General features: G+C 38.8%; 5 protein-coding genes across 7 annotated transcripts in view; 2 read left to right on the forward strand and 3 right to left on the reverse strand.

The window, feature by feature from the left end:
* The window catches only part of LOC130185452 (cytoplasmic phosphatidylinositol transfer protein 1-like), a 47,057-nt gene extending 45,135 nt beyond the window's left edge, over positions 1–1,922 (forward strand). The window contains exon 9 of the mRNA XM_056401928.1: positions 521–1,922. Within this exon, the coding sequence (XP_056257903.1) occupies positions 521–831 (311 nt within the window). The 3' untranslated portion in view covers positions 832–1,922. The remainder of the gene's footprint in view (positions 1–520) is intronic.
* Positions 1–3,357, reverse strand: part of zgc:161969 (uncharacterized protein LOC569044 homolog) — a 107,576-nt gene extending 104,219 nt beyond the window's left edge. The window contains exon 1 of the mRNA XM_056401926.1: positions 3,040–3,357. The gene's annotated coding sequence lies outside the window, so the exon portion shown is untranslated. The remainder of the gene's footprint in view (positions 1–3,039) is intronic.
* Positions 3,358–4,298: 941 nt separating this feature from the next.
* Positions 4,299–8,724, reverse strand: slc25a19 (solute carrier family 25 member 19). Of its 2 annotated transcripts, XM_056400535.1 has the most exons (7): positions 8,600–8,724; positions 7,479–7,639; positions 6,651–6,806; positions 6,366–6,536; positions 5,396–5,576; positions 5,189–5,319; positions 4,299–5,092 (listed from the first exon to the last, which is right to left on the reverse strand). In XM_056400535.1, exons 2-7 carry the CDS (start codon positions 7,608–7,610, stop codon positions 4,886–4,888), a joined length of 978 nt encoding a protein of 325 aa, XP_056256510.1. In that variant the 5' UTR covers positions 7,611–7,639; positions 8,600–8,724; the 3' UTR covers positions 4,299–4,885. The 2 variants fall into 2 exon arrangements, with proteins under 2 accessions (XP_056256510.1, XP_056256511.1); XM_056400536.1 differs by lacking the exons at positions 6,366–6,536; positions 8,600–8,724.
* A 1,251-nt stretch (positions 8,725–9,975) lies between these two features.
* On the forward strand, positions 9,976–14,925 carry mif4gdb (MIF4G domain containing b). 2 transcript variants are annotated; one of them, XM_056400687.1, is made up of 6 exons: positions 9,976–10,201; positions 10,905–11,024; positions 11,117–11,226; positions 11,560–11,715; positions 12,241–12,333; positions 13,064–14,925. In XM_056400687.1, exons 2-6 carry the CDS (start codon positions 10,946–10,948, stop codon positions 13,289–13,291), a joined length of 666 nt encoding a protein of 221 aa, XP_056256662.1. In that variant the 5' UTR covers positions 9,976–10,201; positions 10,905–10,945; the 3' UTR covers positions 13,292–14,925. The 2 variants fall into 2 exon arrangements, with proteins under 2 accessions (XP_056256662.1, XP_056256660.1); XM_056400685.1 differs by having other exon boundaries at positions 9,977–10,229.
* Positions 14,915–17,382, reverse strand: mrps7 (mitochondrial ribosomal protein S7). Its single transcript, XM_056400684.1, has 5 exons — positions 17,272–17,382; positions 15,989–16,180; positions 15,839–15,902; positions 15,555–15,722; positions 14,915–15,457 (listed from the first exon to the last, which is right to left on the reverse strand). Exons 1-5 carry the CDS (start codon positions 17,313–17,315, stop codon positions 15,236–15,238), a joined length of 690 nt encoding a protein of 229 aa, XP_056256659.1. The 5' UTR covers positions 17,316–17,382; the 3' UTR covers positions 14,915–15,235.
* Between the last annotated feature and the right edge of the window lie 27 nt (positions 17,383–17,409).

Here is a 17,409-nt window from a genome sequence, read left to right on the forward strand (position 1 = left end):
TAAAACCCGTTCTAACCTGTTTATCCCTTAGGTGTTTATTTAGATGTTTCAATTATTAATACATTACTTTTCATTTTCTATTTCAACCATTTATCCATTATTTTTATTGAACTGTCTCAACCAATTACAGCTGACTGAGGTTGATGGGCAACTTACTGGTTTTTGTAAATATTCTTAAGATCAGAATTATTTTTCCGGTCACCAACACAAATATATATTAACAGAAGTAACCCTGGGAATCACTGTTCTAGGACAATCTCTGACCCGACAGAGAATAGACTTAGACACCTACGAATACTTCCTGCTCTTACTTTTCATTAAATAACAATAACTGGACTGTTAAATAGTATAATCATATCCAATCTACATTTCATTTCTTAAACAATCAACTATTTTCATGTTAATCATGACATATTGGACAATGTTTCACTGCTTTCTGTAGAATTCAATTATGAACCTACTCAGCCTCACAAACTAAACAGTTCTCTTTTCTAAGTCTGTAATTCCTCCATCCCAACAGAAATGACCATGGAAGAAGTAAGAGAGTATGAGCGCACCACACAGGAAGCCACCAACCTAAAGATTGGCTCCTTCCCCCCTGCCATCTCCATCTCCGAGACCCCCCTACCATCCAGCACCCGCAGCGGTCCTAACAGCGCACCATCCACTCCTCTGTCCACTGAAGCCCCCGAGTTCTTGTCAGTGCCAAAGGAGCGTCCCAGGAAGAAGTCAGCTCCAGAAACCTTGACCCTGCCTGATCCAGGCCGCAGGGATTCAGTCTTCAAGCTGCCAAGCTTTTTCTCCTGGAACTCCAGTCCACAGCCAGAATGAGAGCAAGGCTGTGCCACTGGTGAACGCCCTCAACCTGTGGATCAGTGGAGGATGCCTCCCCAGCACATCCCACAATACCCCCTCAACCAGCTGAAGTGAAGGTGACTTTTCACGGTCCTGGCGACCCCAGCCCCCTCAGCAGACTCGCCGGTGTTACAGCAAAGCCCACAGCTCTCAGGCTACCTTTACAGGTATCGACAGGCAGTCTGATCACCACAGCAAAAAGCCCTGTGAGGTCTGAAGGTATAGTGCATCCCTTTGAGAGTCTAACAAAAGCAGCTGGAGGCTACTCATTCTTCTCTCCTCCTCAGAAAACAGCCAGCCAGCACCATGCATCAGACAGTATGGAGTCCAATTAGTCAGATTGAGTGTAGCATACATTCCTGAAAATATTTTATCCCGCGAAACATCACCTTGTTTTCATCCAAACTCAGGGTGTGTTGACAAGATATGTTGAGATTCAGTCACTGCACATAAACTTTACATGTACAGAATTTGTTTTTTCCACTTTAAAGATCGGAGTCTCTGGCCTTGTTGACTGGAGCTTGTGGTTTGACATATCTATATATGTGGTGGGGACTGACAGATTCTTTTTGGCCACTGTATCAGTTGAGTATTATGGTTTTCACAGTCAGGTGTAAGGTGATTGTTGTATTCTTGTATATACAGTACAGTATGGACATCAAATAACCAGTAAAATGTCAGTGCTTCAAAAAGAATATCATATCCAGTGATGCTGCTGCTATGAAATGGCTTGTGTATGTTAAAGAACATGGCTTTCTTCAGGTCTCTATCTTCTTTAAGTGTTTATTTATTATAGTGAGTTCTGTCAGCCATGATGTCTGTAAACGACTTATGTAATTGCATGATTTTGACCGCAGAGGCTGCTTTTTAATATTTGTGAATTAAATGTTTCGTTATCTCTCCCTCATATTTGATGTTGTGTTTTAACTGAGTTTCTACAGACTGGTAATGTGGTTTGTATGTCGTTTTGCTGCTTTATTCATTTCAGCTGTATCATTTGTAGTCATACTGTTGATGGGTTTTGTATTCAGTGAAATTCATTTAATTAAATACTGTTGTATCCATAATTGTGTATGGTAACTTTGTGAAACCATTTGTTTGAATGGAATCAACAATAATAAGTAAGTAAGTAAAGCTCTTAACTCAAAGTAGTTAATATGATTATGCCAAAAGTATTTATTCAAATTTTAGAGATGATGAAGTGCTCATACATAGGCTACTAGATATTCTTATTTGTAAGACTAGTTTGAAGGATTTAGGGCCAGATTAATAAAATTGTATAGATTCAGGATAAGGACAGAAATATGTACACAATTCTTTCAGATGTATAAATCTGTGTGTATGCCCATTTCTGTTTTATAATTGTAGATCATCATTGTGGAGCTGGACATACTGTACATTGGAGAGTCTCATTTCTAGTGCCACAGTTAGCCATAAGTGGATGTAGAACCACCTTTAAAATTTATTGCATATTGACACTTGCATGTTCAAAGACAGAAACATGCCGAGGAGACCACTTTAAGTGCCTGTAGTGTTAATGGTTTTGCATTTTTATATAAATAGTTGCATGTCTCATGCTACTGTCATGATACAACATATAGGTTGTGAATATTTAGTATAAAAAACACACAGGAAGCATCAATAAAGTTATCACAATACCTTAAGTAAAAACACTTGCTAATTTCATAAGTTATCTTTTTTTTGGGGGGAGGATAATGAAGCATTGTTTTACTTCCACACCAACATATCATGTTAGCGTGTCAAGTACTACTCTTGTAGTCTTTTTAAATTCAGATTGTACTAGTTCTGTATATGAAATTCACTGCCACTGGATATCACACTACAACCAGCATCTTAGACCAAATCAAATACTTCGTCTGCCACATCTGACATCTTCTTGTTCTCAGCAATGTGTTATGAAGCCCTGTGAGAGTAGCCAGTAAAGACACAACAAGATGCACAACTGTGTAGTTGCCCTGTGTACATGAAAGCCAACATAAAACAAGCCAGCCACAACCATTAGCCCATGCTAGCATTGCGGTGATATGCTCCACGGCAAAGCTGGCAGTAAGCCAGCTAGCGATAGCAACATTCGTTAGATACTATGAGCACAAAAGTATAACTGTATCACAACTGATGTATCAGCATAAACCAGCAAGACAGGGAGTAGGTTGCAATCCTTACCTTTGGTGAAGTCCAGTTGGCTATCCCTTCCTCGATTATTTATAATCCTTTAGTCCGTGTGAGTCCACAGATAAGAAAAAAATCAGACAGGTTTTCCAAGTTATGAATATTGTCATGTGAAGTCCACTGCTGACTGTGGAATTACTTCATTTTCAGTGCACTCATCTCCACATTTCTGCCTTTTCCTCCTTCTGACTGTCCGGCAGTGGCTATGATTGTTTTCCTGCTCCATTCTAGATTGCAATGGTGGATTGGTCCGTCATCTTCTTGTTCAAGATCGAACTCTGGGTCAAACTGATAAAACAGAACCGACGCCATTGTAATAGCCACAGACGTTTGTTTACACATGCTAGAAAGTAAGACCTGAGTGGAAGTGGAAGCCCGTTCTTAAACTGACCAATCAGAACCCAGTGTGCTCTGATTGGTCAGAGGGAGGCGGGTCTTAAAGAGCCGTTCCAGACAAAGGGTGATGAGAGCATAGTAACCTGTGGGCTGCGGCCAAATCTAATGACAAGTAAATGGCAAGTATTTGCAAAACTTTTTAAATAGTTTTAAAACATCAAACATCTGCCCACCCTTAGCCAGATTCTGCTCAAGGTTTCTTCCTGTTAAAAGAAAGTTTTTCCTTGTTGTCATGTACATGCACATGGGGGAATGTTGGTCCTCTGTAGTATGAGTAGATTTAGACATGTTTTATATGAAAAATACCCCAAGATAACTTCTGTTACGATTCGGCTTTATAAAAATACAATTTTTACTTCATAATTGACTTCTAGCCTGGTGTTGTATTTTCTAGCAAGAATAAAACTTCCTGCATTTTTTTTTCCAGAACAAAAGCTTATGTCTACAAATGTACAACACACAAACATAAAAAAAACATGGTATGCCTAAAATTGAGCTCTACTATACAACTGTGATATTTAATATAATTGCATTCCGAGGAGCTTTGCCTCTCAAGTTCCAGGGCAATGCAGGCAAACTAAACTTTGGGTTTCCCGTGCTAAGCAAGTCATAATGCACTTTTACCAAAGTTAAAGCTACTATATATACACCTTTTGTAAAACAGGTGTGTGTCACACTGAAGTCAAAGTCATGTGACTGTGTATACTATAGTTCATCCTTCATTACTGTATAATTAATCATGTACTGTAAGACAAAACATGCACAGGATCATCCTTCTAAAAACTCACTAGTATTCTCATATTGCAGCATAAGTCCACGCAAAAACATTAATTCAAATAGATTAGACAACACAGAGCTAAGTCTTTATAAAAACGTTTATTTTAAAAATAATTACCTATATGTAACAGTGTTGGACACAGACACATCGGCACAAACTCTTATTTAGCAGTGCATTTGGCCTATAATCAAGAGAATACTCTTGTCCACCACAATACAGAATATAGTCAATATTAAATGTTCATCATGTCTTTGCACAATAACACACACAACCCCAGAGGTAACTGTCAAGAAAATGTGAGTCAACAATAACAAAGTTGACTTGTTAATAATAATCAGAGCTTAAAATGTGCAAAGTTCAGTATGAGCAAAAAATGTTAATATGACATTTACTGTATCTTTTAAAAGCCAGCATCCATAAACCTTAAAAATCCCAGGACAAAATATTAAATACATTTAAAATAAATTCAATGCTTATACAACAACAGGTGTAATGACAGCACAAAAAAGTAAAGTAACATGATGTTACGTTTTCCAATCCTTATATGTAAACACAATAAAGCCACCACCAAATATCGACCAGTTGATACGTTTGTTAAGTGTAAAGAACAAAGCATATGTGCGTGATTTTGCCATTGTTTCTTTTTTTTTCTTCATTATCTTTCTTCTAGGTCTTTGGTGAGGTCTTTTGTTCTCTCTCTCGCTCCTTGAGGTTATGCATGGCATTGAGGAAAAATTCATACCAAAAAAAAGTGAAGCCTGTTGACAGCGCAGCCTTCACAAGGCTGGGCGAGAGGCCTTTAAAGAAGCCTCGGACGCCCTCCTCTTTGGCTATTTGAACCATGCAGTCCACCAGGCCTCTATAACTGCGCACCTGCACATCAGACACAAGAGATCACATTAGAAGGATTAAACATTAGACCCAAAATATGTGCTCCAAAAACGTGAAAGATGCTGTAGAGGAGCTTACCTGTCCAAAGTGAACTCTGGCTGTCTCAAACCCCCCCACCTGCAGTCTCTTCTTGAAGAGGTCAAAGGGGTACGTGATTGTTTTGCTGATCATCCCAGCTCCACTGCCACAGACCAGGCTTCTCAGGCCTCCTTGAAGAACATCAAAATGTGGGTACTGCATATGTGTGCTCTAATGTGCAGGACCAGAAACTTGAGCTCCACTGACCTCCTGACTTTCCAGCGTTGGGCGGTGGAGCCAACAGCTTCTTGAAGACATTGTAGAAGAAGAACTGCAACCCAGCGTAAGGAAAAACCGCCATGAGTGTTGGACACAGGCCGCGGTAAAAAGTCAGCCCTCCCTCTGAGCGGCACATGGTAGACACAGCATGTCGCAGGTTCCTGTACACCTGAGAAGACAAATGAGGCATAATCGCATGGTTTCAGCACTAGGAATCACAACATTACATACTGGGCAATATCTAATTTTTGTCAGTACATCCCAGCAGTAAAAAACGAATTAATTAATGCTCCCTGGACATAGATAAGCAGCATACAATTGATGGATGGATTAACCAATTAAAAATGATTTGTTCATTTAAAGTTTTGCTGAAAAGGGCTGATCAGCCTCCTGTGCGCACAATCCACTGTCACAATGATCCCAGTTTATAGGTGTGTAACGTCTCCTGACGGATGTAAAGACATTTTAAAGCAAACATTACTGTCTAAAGAGGACAAGGGAAAATATTTAAGTCTTTTGTTACTTAAACTTAAGACTTTTTAAGACCTTGTAAGGGCCTTCTTTGAGGACACTGAATTCAATGCTTTTTAATATTGAATGCACAGCCTGCTGATCCCCTACAATAAGCATCAGAACCCCTGTTTTTAAGTTTATCTAAATAATTGACCATACATGGGAGCAAAAACATACCCACTCTGAGTCACTTAGGCTTCTCAAATGATAAGAAAAAAAAATGATATTAAAATAATGAAATGTGGGTAGTTGTCTCCAGCAAAGGTAAACTGGACCACACAACATTTTCTTTACTAACTTTCATTAGGTGCACAGAAAGACATGGCCAAAGAAATACAAGGTCTTAGGGAAAATCAGTCTGTCCCACCAACAGTTACAACGCTGTCATCTCAGTGCCTTGCATTGAACTGAACAGAGCGCCAAATGTTGCAGTGGCGTGTCCTACCTTGGGCTCTCCCTGAGCTGCAAAGCGTGTGCGCAGTGTGTCCAGAGGCTGGCAAACCACTGTAGCAGAGCAGGCAGCCAAGCCGCCACATATAAAGTGAACTCCTGCCGTCTGGCTGTCATACGGTGTCGACTTGTGGACCACCTCAGTCAGACACTCAAAACTGGCAAACTGCAAAGCACACATACGCAAATAAGCACATCTTGTTAATAACGGGGATCTTGTTATTAGGAGAGTTTTGTTGAGTTTGATTGTTTGCGGGAGCAGGCAGTTTAAAGACTCCACCTGGACGGCCCCGAAGCCGATGGAGAGGAGCTGTGCCGGGATGTGCCCTTTCCAGAAAGCAGAGAGTCCCTCCTCTGAATGAATGCAGCAAGCTGCCTGAAATAACCCTGAGTACTTCCCCTCTGGCCTCTGTGATGACACTCGCTCAATCTGCAGCTGGTGGGGGAGAGAGATACTGATGAACATACAGGAGTGTCAACACCGCATTAGAGCTTTCTTCAGTTATTACAGTTGTGTTGCAAACAATCGCTCCTGCAAAGAAAACTTGTATTGAAGTAGACTGTCACTACTTGTGTGGGTCACTTGTCTACCTCTACCAACCTACCTCTAAATACAATGCAAACACTATTGATGGCATTTTCAACATAACTTTTGATGATTATTCAGTTGCTAAGATGAGACATTTCGAGCATGGATGGTAAACCAACCAACCACTGATGAAAGAGCTACAATATAATATGTGGCAAATCTGTTTTCCATATCAGACCATGAAATATAATTATATATATATATACATCGTATTGCCTACACTTTGTCAAAGTTTTGAGCTACAACTACATTTTCCGTGTACATCTCATTTTTAGGAGTTTGGAGCACAACTATCACTAGGTAAAGTATTTGAGAGACCTGCTTCATCATCTGCTGCAATCTATTAACACTAAACACTATGAAATATCATTATTGGATGTGGTCACAGGTAGTGATGCAAGGCATTTTGCTTTCATTCAAACACATTCAAAGTCTGTATGAATCCTCACTGAGCTGTCTTCTTGCAGCGGTGAGTCCCAACCACTTCCACAAAGAGAAAGTAAACAGCTACATCGTTACCTGAAATCTGATTTTAAGGACGTCAAACGGGCTGATGAGGGCTCGTGTGACCATCCCAGCGGCTGATCCAGCCAGAGCTGCCTCCTCTGGGGAGAGAGCTGTGCCCTGAGCCCCGGGGTCATACCCCACCATGTCTCCACAACCTCAGGGTCCCGTTAACACTGCAGACAGAGATAAAGGATCATTTATGCTGTAATGTTAATGTAAGCTTTTATTCAGTGGCAAAACCCCGAAATATTAAAGTGTACAACTGACAAAGAGAAGAATGGTACTTCAGTTTTCATGTGTTGAAGTTAACAAATTATTTAATTAGTATTTATTCTGATTTCTCCACTTTTATACATCAGTGGTGTAAGAAGTATTCTAAGCCTTTGCTTAGGTAAAAGTAGAAATACAACAATGTAAAAGCCTCCATTACAAGTTAAAGTCCTGCATTTAAAATTGATATGACTTAATTAGAAGTCTTAAGTATTGGCAACAAAATGTACTCATAATGAACAATGGTCCCTTTCAGAGAGTTTCTTTATTATATATAAAATATGTTATTGGAACATAATTTTAATGTTGCAGCAGGTCAATATAGAGCTGATGTGCCCTGCTTTATATACTGCTCGGTAGTTTCATCAGTGCCAATTAATAATATTTTACAAAATGATCATAAAATCTTGATCTGCAAAGTGAACAGCTGTCACGTTACAAAATGTAAAAACCAGAGCTCTGGGTCCTGATTATATGTGAATTTGTCGTGTCTTGTAAGCCCAGTCAGTGTTGGCATGACACAGTATATTATCAATTTCATTCATTAACGTGGTTTTTTTTTTACGAGGCTGTGCAGAAGTTAGTGGCACAACATTCTTGATGAACGTTTCAGATACTGTAGTTGACACCAATATTGTCAAAACATTCATACATAGACAAAAATCGAATTGTCAAGAATAATATGATATAATATTAATAGAAATAAGCATGAAATGTTATAAAGACCAGATAAAGTAGCAGCTACGACATGTAGAGGACACGCTAACATTGGGACCTTGAGACATAAGCTATGTTAAAAACAACAGAGCAGCTATTTTGTTTGTCCCGAGGCTCAGCGCTGCGACAGAGAATCAAGTTCTTACCTTGTAGTAAAATTGCGTCATAAATACAATTACACAACAGGACTAGACCCGGACTAACACAATTCAACATTATCTGGATAATATCAGACTCCCATCGCACGCCATGGACTGCAGATATTACTTCCGGGTTAGATAGAAAGTAACTACTCCTGTCAAAGAAGAAATATCTCGGCAAGATGTTTCACGGCATCACCACCAACCGTCTGTTTATATCCATAGCACGCCCACCACGCTGTCGAAATTTTAAACTTATTTTGAATGTCGCTACCGGAAGTATCAGTGTGATATTGTGTGTGACTTGACAAATACCGCCTCTAATGGTCATGTTCAAAGTCATTTCTCAAACTTCTAGTTTTGACCTTTTCATCAAGCTACTTGATTATAAACAAATTTAACCACTCTGTCAATTATAGCCTATCCAACAAAAACACTGTTTGCAGAGAATAAGTAAACACTAATTGTTGTAATTGCTGGTGGAAAAGCTCTACACTTGTTTTGGAGCCTCTATTTGCGATCATATTTTTTGTTGATTTTTCAATTCTACCTGTTTGGTTTGATGTCTGTAGCTTGAACCAAAACAGTACTATTTTATGAATAAATCTTTTGTCATTTTGGCAAAATTTAATGTCCACCAGTAAATTATAGCCTATTACTACAAAAATAATGTTTTCAAAAAATAAACAAAAAAATAAAACAAACCACAATATACATACACATATCTTCTGCACTCTACCTGCACAATGGCTATATCAAGTTGGAGATCATTTTCTTGGGGTTTTATGTATTCATTCTTGTTTATGTTATCTTTTTTGTTTTGTTTTGTTTTTTTGTTTTTTTAATTTTTAAATTTTTTATTTAGGCTATTTTAATCATTATTGTTTGTCTTGTATTAAAACACTTGTTTTTAATGTATTGACCGGAAGTCTTATTAGGTTATTGTGTCTATATTAATGCCGGCCACAACACCATCAACATCAAATTAGGCACAATGGTATAATAATACATCCGGGTACAACCTTCAAAATAATGGTTTAATGTAAAACAGTGATGTAGTTGCGCACTATGACCAAGAGAGGGCTGAAAAAAATACACATGAACACTTCTTCACCGGCAACAGAACTGTATCACAGAAAGGCAAAGAAAAGATGTGTGGTGTGTTATACAAATAAATCAACAATGAACAAAAACAGACCTGAAAATAAGCCTTAAGTCGTATGCAGAATAGCGTACAAAAACTTGCAGTGTACACTTTCAAAATAATACTTCAACAATCAAAAGTAGTGTAGTTATGCTCTATGGCCACTGGTCGGCACCGAATGCTCATGATTATAAGCGTATGATTACCCAGAGATAAAACAGCATACAACTGCCTCACAAACAAACGTTTCATACTCGGAAGAAGTGTGAAAAGGCGTTGCGAGTGCGAGAAAAGGGACATTCTCGCCAGCCGTCTTTTCGGTCATGATTACGTTGTTTTGATTAGGTGGACGACGGCAGGGATTCATCTTGGCTTGACACTCGAGCTTTGAAAGAATGCGTCGGGTAACGTCTACATCCACCCCAGAGACACCAGCTTAGATGTGAAGAATTGCTGTTAAATTGGTAAAATTCCCAACATTATTCTCGAAATGTAAGTTACTGATTAGCTCTGTCTTTTCTACTTGCTCAACATATAGTTTTCCCGTTTCTTTCTTTTGGCGGGCGACTGTAAATAAATGTGAGATTGGTATAAAACTTGACGCTAACTCGTATTAACGTTAGGTTTCTGCGAGGCATACACGCTAGCTAATTCACTGTTAGTTAACGATATTTATCAGTATGTTCACGAGAAGACAACTTAACTTGTTAACGTTACAGTTACTCGTTAACCCGACAACAAACCGAATAACGTTACTCAAGTTGACGTTTAGCTAACGTTAGCCTCAGTTAACTACTTGTAATGGGTTTGTGGCTAACAAGCTGGTATTTAAGATATCGCTAAGTAAACGCATACTTTGTTCTTAGAGGTGGTGTCAGTTAAATCTGTTGATTAGGGGTATTGAGTGACCTTTTAGTTGACCCGAGTTTGCCCATGTAATCCCTCCTATCCCTCAGTGAATGAGCTGTGGGGAGCCGCCAGTTTGATGACAGTACAGGATTTTGTGGTTATTGTTCTTTGGTCTCTGTCTGTAATGCATTTTGTGCCCAAGCTTGAAGCAGAACCTTAATCTGTGTTTGGGAAAGGTCACATTTTGTTTGAAAACACCTGTCAAGTGTTTCATTGATATAAAATGCTAAAGTAAAAAGTGTTGTTTGATATTCACAGCTTGACAGCTCTCAAGTGTAATTTGGGTGCAGCCATCTAAAATGGAAAACTCCACTGAAGACTACAGGATCCAGTCATTTGACCTAGACACACAGGTTTTGCTGAAAACAGCCTTGAAAGGTCAGCATTTTACGCTACTGTTTTCAGCACCCAATGTGTGCTTGATGAACATCTCCAACAATCCTTTTGTAAATACATCTCTGTCTCTTTAGATCCAGGTTCAGTGAACCTGGAGAAGGTTTCCAACATCATCGTGGATCAGTCTTTGAAGGACCAGGTGTTCAGCAAAGAGGCAGGACGCATCTGCTACACCATTGTGCAGGTCGATACTTATGGCAGTTTGAGGGGCTGGTCGTCCATCACGTTAAACAGTAGATTTTGTAGTTTGTTTAAGGCAGTGTGTACTGGCTAAGACAATGAGTGCCATGGAGGCAGAAGGATTTAAGAAACTAGAACAAGACTAAGATCTGATTGAGTCTTGTTAACCAAATTCTTAATCCTCTTACGTTATCAATGCCTAACACTCGAGCAACGGGCGGCTCTTAAGGCAGCTTACCTACATCACTGTGTTTCCTGACTTTTTGTCCATACTTCACCCTCTATGATCTGACCTGACTCTTGCTCTGTGTCTCTCTCTCTTGATTATGTCATGCAGGCTGAGGCCAAGCAGAGCAACGGAAACGTGTTCAGGAGAAACTTGTTGAATCGACTCCAGCAGGAGTTCAAGGGCCGGGAGGAGACCAGGGGGCGCTCGCTGCAGGAGTGGGTGTGCTATGTTACATTCATCTGTAACATCTTTGACTACCTCAAAGTAAGAGTCAGAGCAACTTTACTGTTGTTTTCTGTGAAGATATTTCAGACTTCATCATGTTGTCATGCTTTAATTATGAATTCAGAGCAGCATTGTTAAATTGCTCTGTATCAAAGTATCTTTAAAATGACTCGTGGGAATTTTCTTTTAGCTGTTACCTTGTGATGTCTTTGATTACATCTTGTGTAGTGGATTTAAATTTCCTAAAACTTCTCATAACCACTAATACTGTACCTGTGCTTCATCAATGTGTTATCTTTAACACCTTGCTTGGAAGTTTTGGCCCTAGTACATTTTCACATCAACTGGAACCTGACTCAGGTTTCATCCTTTACAATGGCATATTGTTTAGCCAGGTCAGTTTACTTGGGTTAACTGTGTGTTGACAGCCGACGCTTCTTTACTTATAATTATTGAAAGGGAAATTATAAACAAGGACTTGATGCAGTTGCCTTGCCTCAATATTTTTAACAATATTAACAATCAGCTGCTGTAAACACTCTCTATGTTCATCTTGACATTTAGGTGAACAACATGCCGATGGTGGCCCTGGTTCATCCTGTGTATGACTGTCTGATAAGACTGGCTCAGCCAGATGCTCTAATGAATGAGGAAGAGGTAAGGAAGAGCTTGTGTTTATTTCTCCTTTTGTTATTTACATTTGATTTGGTAAAATGATCGATACGTTAATAGACAATGTTACATTAGTCTTATAATAATACAATGGTATTGATATTATGCTAGTTGACAAATCTGTCCCATCTGAAAAGTTCCCTCTTGAATTTTCCTGTCAACAAACAAAAACTATTTACATTCAGTGTTAAACGCATTAAAACACATTGTATGTGTCCTTGAGGTCTAACAAACATTAGGAATGTTTCCTTCCTCATCCAACCTTTGCAAAGCTGAAGTGGTTCCAATCCAGCATTGTTTACACTTTTAGTTGATAAAAATACATTCATTCACTACCCAACGAAAAACAAATTAAAAGCAGATTTTAAAAAAACAACAATGTTCAACTTAGTTGGCATCTGTAACAATGTCATTTACAGTGTCTATAATAAAGTCATAATATTACATTGGGCGGACAGTTGTGAGATTTCCTCTCCCTTTTTACCTCAGTCACAGAGCAGTGAAGTGACACTGTAAAGACACGGAACCTGATTGGTTCCCCTGTCTGCGTTCTGAACACTGATTGCTTTGCAGATAGATAGACCTTACTGAAGTTAGAGAAATGACATTGAACATAAAACCTTGTTCTTTTTTCAAATTATATTTGTTAAAGAATAATTTCATGTAATTAAAGCATTTGACAACAGGGAATATTTCCTCCACCTCCCCCCCGCAGGTGGACTGCCTGGTGCTGCAGCTGCATCGCATCGGAGAGCAGCTGGAGAAGGTGAACGGCCTGCGGATGGACGAGCTGTTTTTCCTGCTGCGGGACGGCTTCCTGCTCCAGGAGGGCCTGAGCTCCATGGCCCGTCTGCTGCTGCTAGAGATCCTGGAGTTCAGGGCCGGAGGGTGGATGCTCAGCAGCACCGCCCACAAGTACTACTACAGTGAAATTGCGGACTAGGACAGTTGCAAGGACTAGGGTGCCAAGCAGCTTTTTGGCAGCTGCATTAGGAAACGTTCAAGCACCTTGGACACCTCTGCTTAGTCGCCACCAAGTCTAAAACCAGCAGTTTCACAACGGACAGCGACCCCTTCCAGGTAATCAGCGGAGGGTTTGTGAAGATGGCGGCTCATAGTGTAACGAGACTTTGATTTTGCTGGATTGTTCCCTGCGTTTGATAATATTACTGAGACATAGTGCCGTGGATGTGAAACGTGCAATAGTTCAAAGGAGCTGAAGTTCAGTTCGTGAGGTTTAGCCACATTCAGGAACACTTTGTTTTAAAGGAGTTTGTTTTAAAGTTTGATTACAGCTAGAGAAGCTGAAGATATTTTTTATGTTTTTTTTTAAAAATCTTTCTAGCATTCCTCTTTTGAGAAAACATTTCAACTTATTTTTTACCAAATCTAAAGGAGTTGGAAAAAACATTCCAGTCAGATGCAAGCTGATTTGGTCTTTGCTTTACCTTTTATTGTTGTGTGACCAATTTTTTAATTCATTGAAGATAAATATTATAAATATTTAGTTTAATATTTTATTGTAGAATTGAGTTTTACAAAAGGTTTGAGTTGCAGTTCAGAGGAATTTTCTGCCTAATTTTTCCTGTGGGATTCCTGTGTGACTGTTTCTTTGCCACTCGACATGTGAAGCTCAGATAAAACATTGTCTTAATTCAGGGATTTTCTTTTCTTTCTTTCTTTTTTTGTTGCAGCTCAACTTAAAAATAAAAGACCAAGAGTTTGGTTAGATTTCATATTTGAATTTTTCTACAGATAAATAGGTCAGATATTGAATTGATTTCTGGATTTACAAGTTTCATATGTAAACAAGTTGTGCCAATGTAACATGCACAGGATCATCCGAAACAGCTGATTTTGACAGAGCTTAAACTCTTAATTTGTAGTCAAGGTGCTTGGAGAGTAGTTAATTTCCACCCATTACATATATCCCATCGCATGAGCATTAAACTAGAGGAAAAGTATTTTGCATTTGAATTCAGGTTCCATCAGCACTGGCAAGGCTATGTAGCTGAACTCAAGTTTTACTTTGGAGTCTGTTGTTACATCTGTTTATTGTTTATTTCAGCGACAGCTCTGAGGTCTACAACCAAAGCTGTGCCTTGGAATCAGACACAAGCATAGGACAAATTTCATGTAGTTAAAATATGACACCTCTTTGAAATGACTTGATTTTGAAAACCTGTACCTGTAAAATGTAAATAAGTAAAGCTTTATATGAAGTTTGCTTTCACAGCATTCAGACAAATCAGCAAAACTTGAATTCCTAGAAAGAATTCTCAAGGTTTGAATAAAATACAATTTGTAAAAAATGGTCAGGACTTAGGAAATTTTGTATATGTCCCAAAATCCTTTTTTTCCTAGTAGTATTTGAAGATTTACACATACATTTTGGTATTTGTCACTACATTCAGACCAGAAATGGGTTCAACGATGTTACTGACTGCAGTATATGTTTCTGTATTTTCTTACCATGTTGCTACATTTTTACATCACTCAGTTCCATTTTTTATGGTTGGGTTGTACATTTAATGCAAATGTATTTGTTCCAATAAATCTCTGGAAGTTTTTCCTTTATCCAGTTCAATGTGTTTATTGTGTTTTGATTAACGATACAACTGAGCGCCACTGTTTATGGTACATGATAAAATTTCTCAATGCAAAAAGTGACAGTAAGCCATGTTTATACACATTTCACTTCTTCAACAGCACTTTTTACAGCATAGTCCTTCCACCAAAGGATTTTCATGCTGTTTACTATTTACATTTGCAGTTTCAGCAAAACAATGTGTCACTGAATTTTCCACCAGCATCTGTCCAGTCTGTCAAAATGAGGGAACATTTGAATTGACAGCGTTTCAGTCCAGAGGGGGGGGGGGGGGTCTTTCTACCACCAGCGGTAATGGGCGTACGCTCTGTTGGATTCGGCCATCTTGTGCAGCTCATATTTCTTCTTGATAACGTTGCCCTCCTTGATGGAGGCTGCCATCAGTTCCTGGGAGAGTTTTTCATACATGTGCGTGCGTCTGTGTTTGTTGTTCTTGCACTCTGTGATCATCCATTTCATGGCGAGGAAGCGACGTCTGTTGTCTGTAAGAGGGATGGGTACCTAGGGGGGGAATACAGTTAAGACTTGTTTATGTTTTGTTGCCACATTTGTGCCAAACTTTTTTCTGAAGAACAAACTTCAGTGACTTATCACTGACCTGATAGAACTTTCCACCTTTCTGTATGCTGGCCAGCCCAACCACAGGCTTACAGTTGTCCAGAGCCTGGTGAAAGATGGCATAGGGGTTGCACTCAATCTTGTCCTTCTCACCCTCTGGAGCTTTGTGGTATTTTTCCACCTGTTTCCTCTTTATATTCTCCAGAGTCTGGTATAAAGAGTAATGGCAGCAATTAGTGCAGTATATTATTAGACCAACAGCAAATCTTTGAGCCTCACTTCAGAGACCAGACAGTGTCAAGATCTGTTTTTTTTTTGTTTTACTTGTGTCATGATCGTCCTGGCCAAAATCTTGTCTCCATGTTTCATCATCATGTTGATGAATTTACTGAAAAGCAAAGACAAACATGATCAGCTTTGACTAAACAGGTGCTATGAGTGCTGCTCTCCCGCAGTAACCCGAGATTGTTTTACCTGAGGTCTGGGTCGTTGAAAACAGAGCTGGTGACTCCGCTGGTTGCTGCCTTGATAGGTCGAAGCACTTTGAGCTGCCGCTGCTCCTTCTCCTCAGCAGTCAGCTCTGCCTCTGGTCTGCTGTACACCTCCTTCCTGACCTCTGGCTCCAGATAGTATGGGTTATACCTGCTCCATCTTACCAAGAACACTCTGCAGACAAAGAACACACAAGGAAGTTTCATGAATAGTCTATTGGCAAAAAATGAATTGGCAATTTGGCAACTGAATATCTTTTGGTGTGGACTAAACCAGCAATTTGTCACCTGGACTTTGGGAGTTTGTGATGGGTATTTTTCACTTGTTTCTCACATTTTACAGACTAAAGACTAAATAGAGTGATTAGCCAATTAATCAAGAATCAAATTAATTAATGATGAAAATCATTATTGCACCCGTGTAGGACAGGGCATTCCTTTCCCTTTGATTTCATTATTATCTTATTATTGATTGATTAAAATAATTGACATGCTTTAACAAGTTTCAAAACCATTCCAGTCCATAAACTGATTCATAAGTGATTAATTGTTTAAACCTCTATCTTTGAGTTTTGACTTGAAATGTGATGACTCCTTAGCCTGTAGAAATATGTGAAGGTCAAGTTATGCTGTGATTTTATAGATAAAACAATTAGAGCTGCAATGAGGAGACCATTAATCGATTATTCTATTGGCAGAAAATTTATCAACAAATATTTTGGTTTAGAAGCTAGTTATCAGTTTAGTCATTTTTCAATTAAAAATATCAAATATTTGCATATAATGTTAAAATTTTCATTTCTTTGTTGTACATGACACCAAACTGGATATTATTTGGGTTTTTGGACAAAACAGAGATTTAAAGATGTTACATTGGGCTGACTTTTTTTTTTACAAAACAAGTTATCGATTAATCAAGAAAATAATCGGCAGATTAATTGATTAACCTTACTGCAGACATTATGCTCTGCACTGTTAAAGTGATGGGAAAATGTTGCTATATTATACACGTTGACTAAATTATTAGACGGCTCATTACAAAAAAGACTGACGCTTAAGACATAATTGGATGTCATTGATATGAATAATGTAAATAATAGTTTTCTGCAGCTGAGGGTTAGGGTTAGTTTCTACTAATAAACCGCGAAGCGTTAAGTTACATTATCAGAGTTTTGATTCTGAATGGCAGGAGTTAAACGTCTAACATTAATATTAAACAGATATTTAAAGGTAGTTAACTGATATCTTTATAAATGTCATATTTACCTTGGTGTCCACGGTTTTAATAATCCTGACAGGGAGGCAGCCATCTTCACAATGTGAGTGTCAGTTAGGACCCCGGTTTAGTATTTCGTGCAGATGCCTTGGAAAAAAAATTAAATAAGTATTTTAAAAAAACAAAAA

This window comes from Seriola aureovittata, chromosome 17 (assembly GCF_021018895.1).
Source record: "Seriola aureovittata isolate HTS-2021-v1 ecotype China chromosome 17, ASM2101889v1, whole genome shotgun sequence".
In the NCBI taxonomy this organism is placed as follows: domain Eukaryota; kingdom Metazoa; phylum Chordata; class Actinopteri; order Carangiformes; family Carangidae; genus Seriola; species Seriola aureovittata.

What these genes read in the sequence shown, in the direction of transcription:
- mif4gdb (XM_056400687.1), top strand. Translation starts at nt 10,946, where the DNA reads ATGGAAAACTCCACTGAAGACTACAGGATCCAGTCATTTGACCTAGAC. An exon ending in GCTGAAAACAGCCTTGAAAG is followed by an intron (nt 11,025 to 11,116) that starts GTCAGCATTTTA and finishes CTGTCTCTTTAG; the next exon opens with ATCCAGGTTCAGTGAACCTG. An exon ending in TCTGCTACACCATTGTGCAG is followed by an intron (nt 11,227 to 11,559) that starts GTCGATACTTAT and finishes TATGTCATGCAG; the next exon opens with GCTGAGGCCAAGCAGAGCAA.
- slc25a19 (XM_056400535.1), bottom strand. Translation starts at nt 7,610, where the DNA reads ATGGTGGGGTATGACCCCGGGGCTCAGGGCACAGCTCTCTCCCCAGAG. An exon ending in CAGCTCAGGGAGAGCCCAAG is followed by an intron (nt 5,577 to 6,365) that starts GTAGGACACGCC and finishes TTGTCTTCTCAG; the next exon opens with GTGTACAGGAACCTGCGACA. An exon ending in CCAGAGTTCACTTTGGACAG is followed by an intron (nt 5,093 to 5,188) that starts GTAAGCTCCTCT and finishes TCTGATGTGCAG; the next exon opens with GTGCGCAGTTATAGAGGCCT.
- mrps7 (XM_056400684.1), bottom strand. Translation starts at nt 17,315, where the DNA reads ATGGCTGCCTCCCTGTCAGGATTATTAAAACCGTGGACACCAAG. An exon ending in TTAAAACCGTGGACACCAAG is followed by an intron (nt 16,181 to 17,271) that starts GTAAATATGACA and finishes CTTTGTCTGCAG; the next exon opens with AGTGTTCTTGGTAAGATGGA. An exon ending in CCAGGACGATCATGACACAA is followed by an intron (nt 15,723 to 15,838) that starts GTAAAACAAAAA and finishes TCTTTATACCAG; the next exon opens with ACTCTGGAGAATATAAAGAG.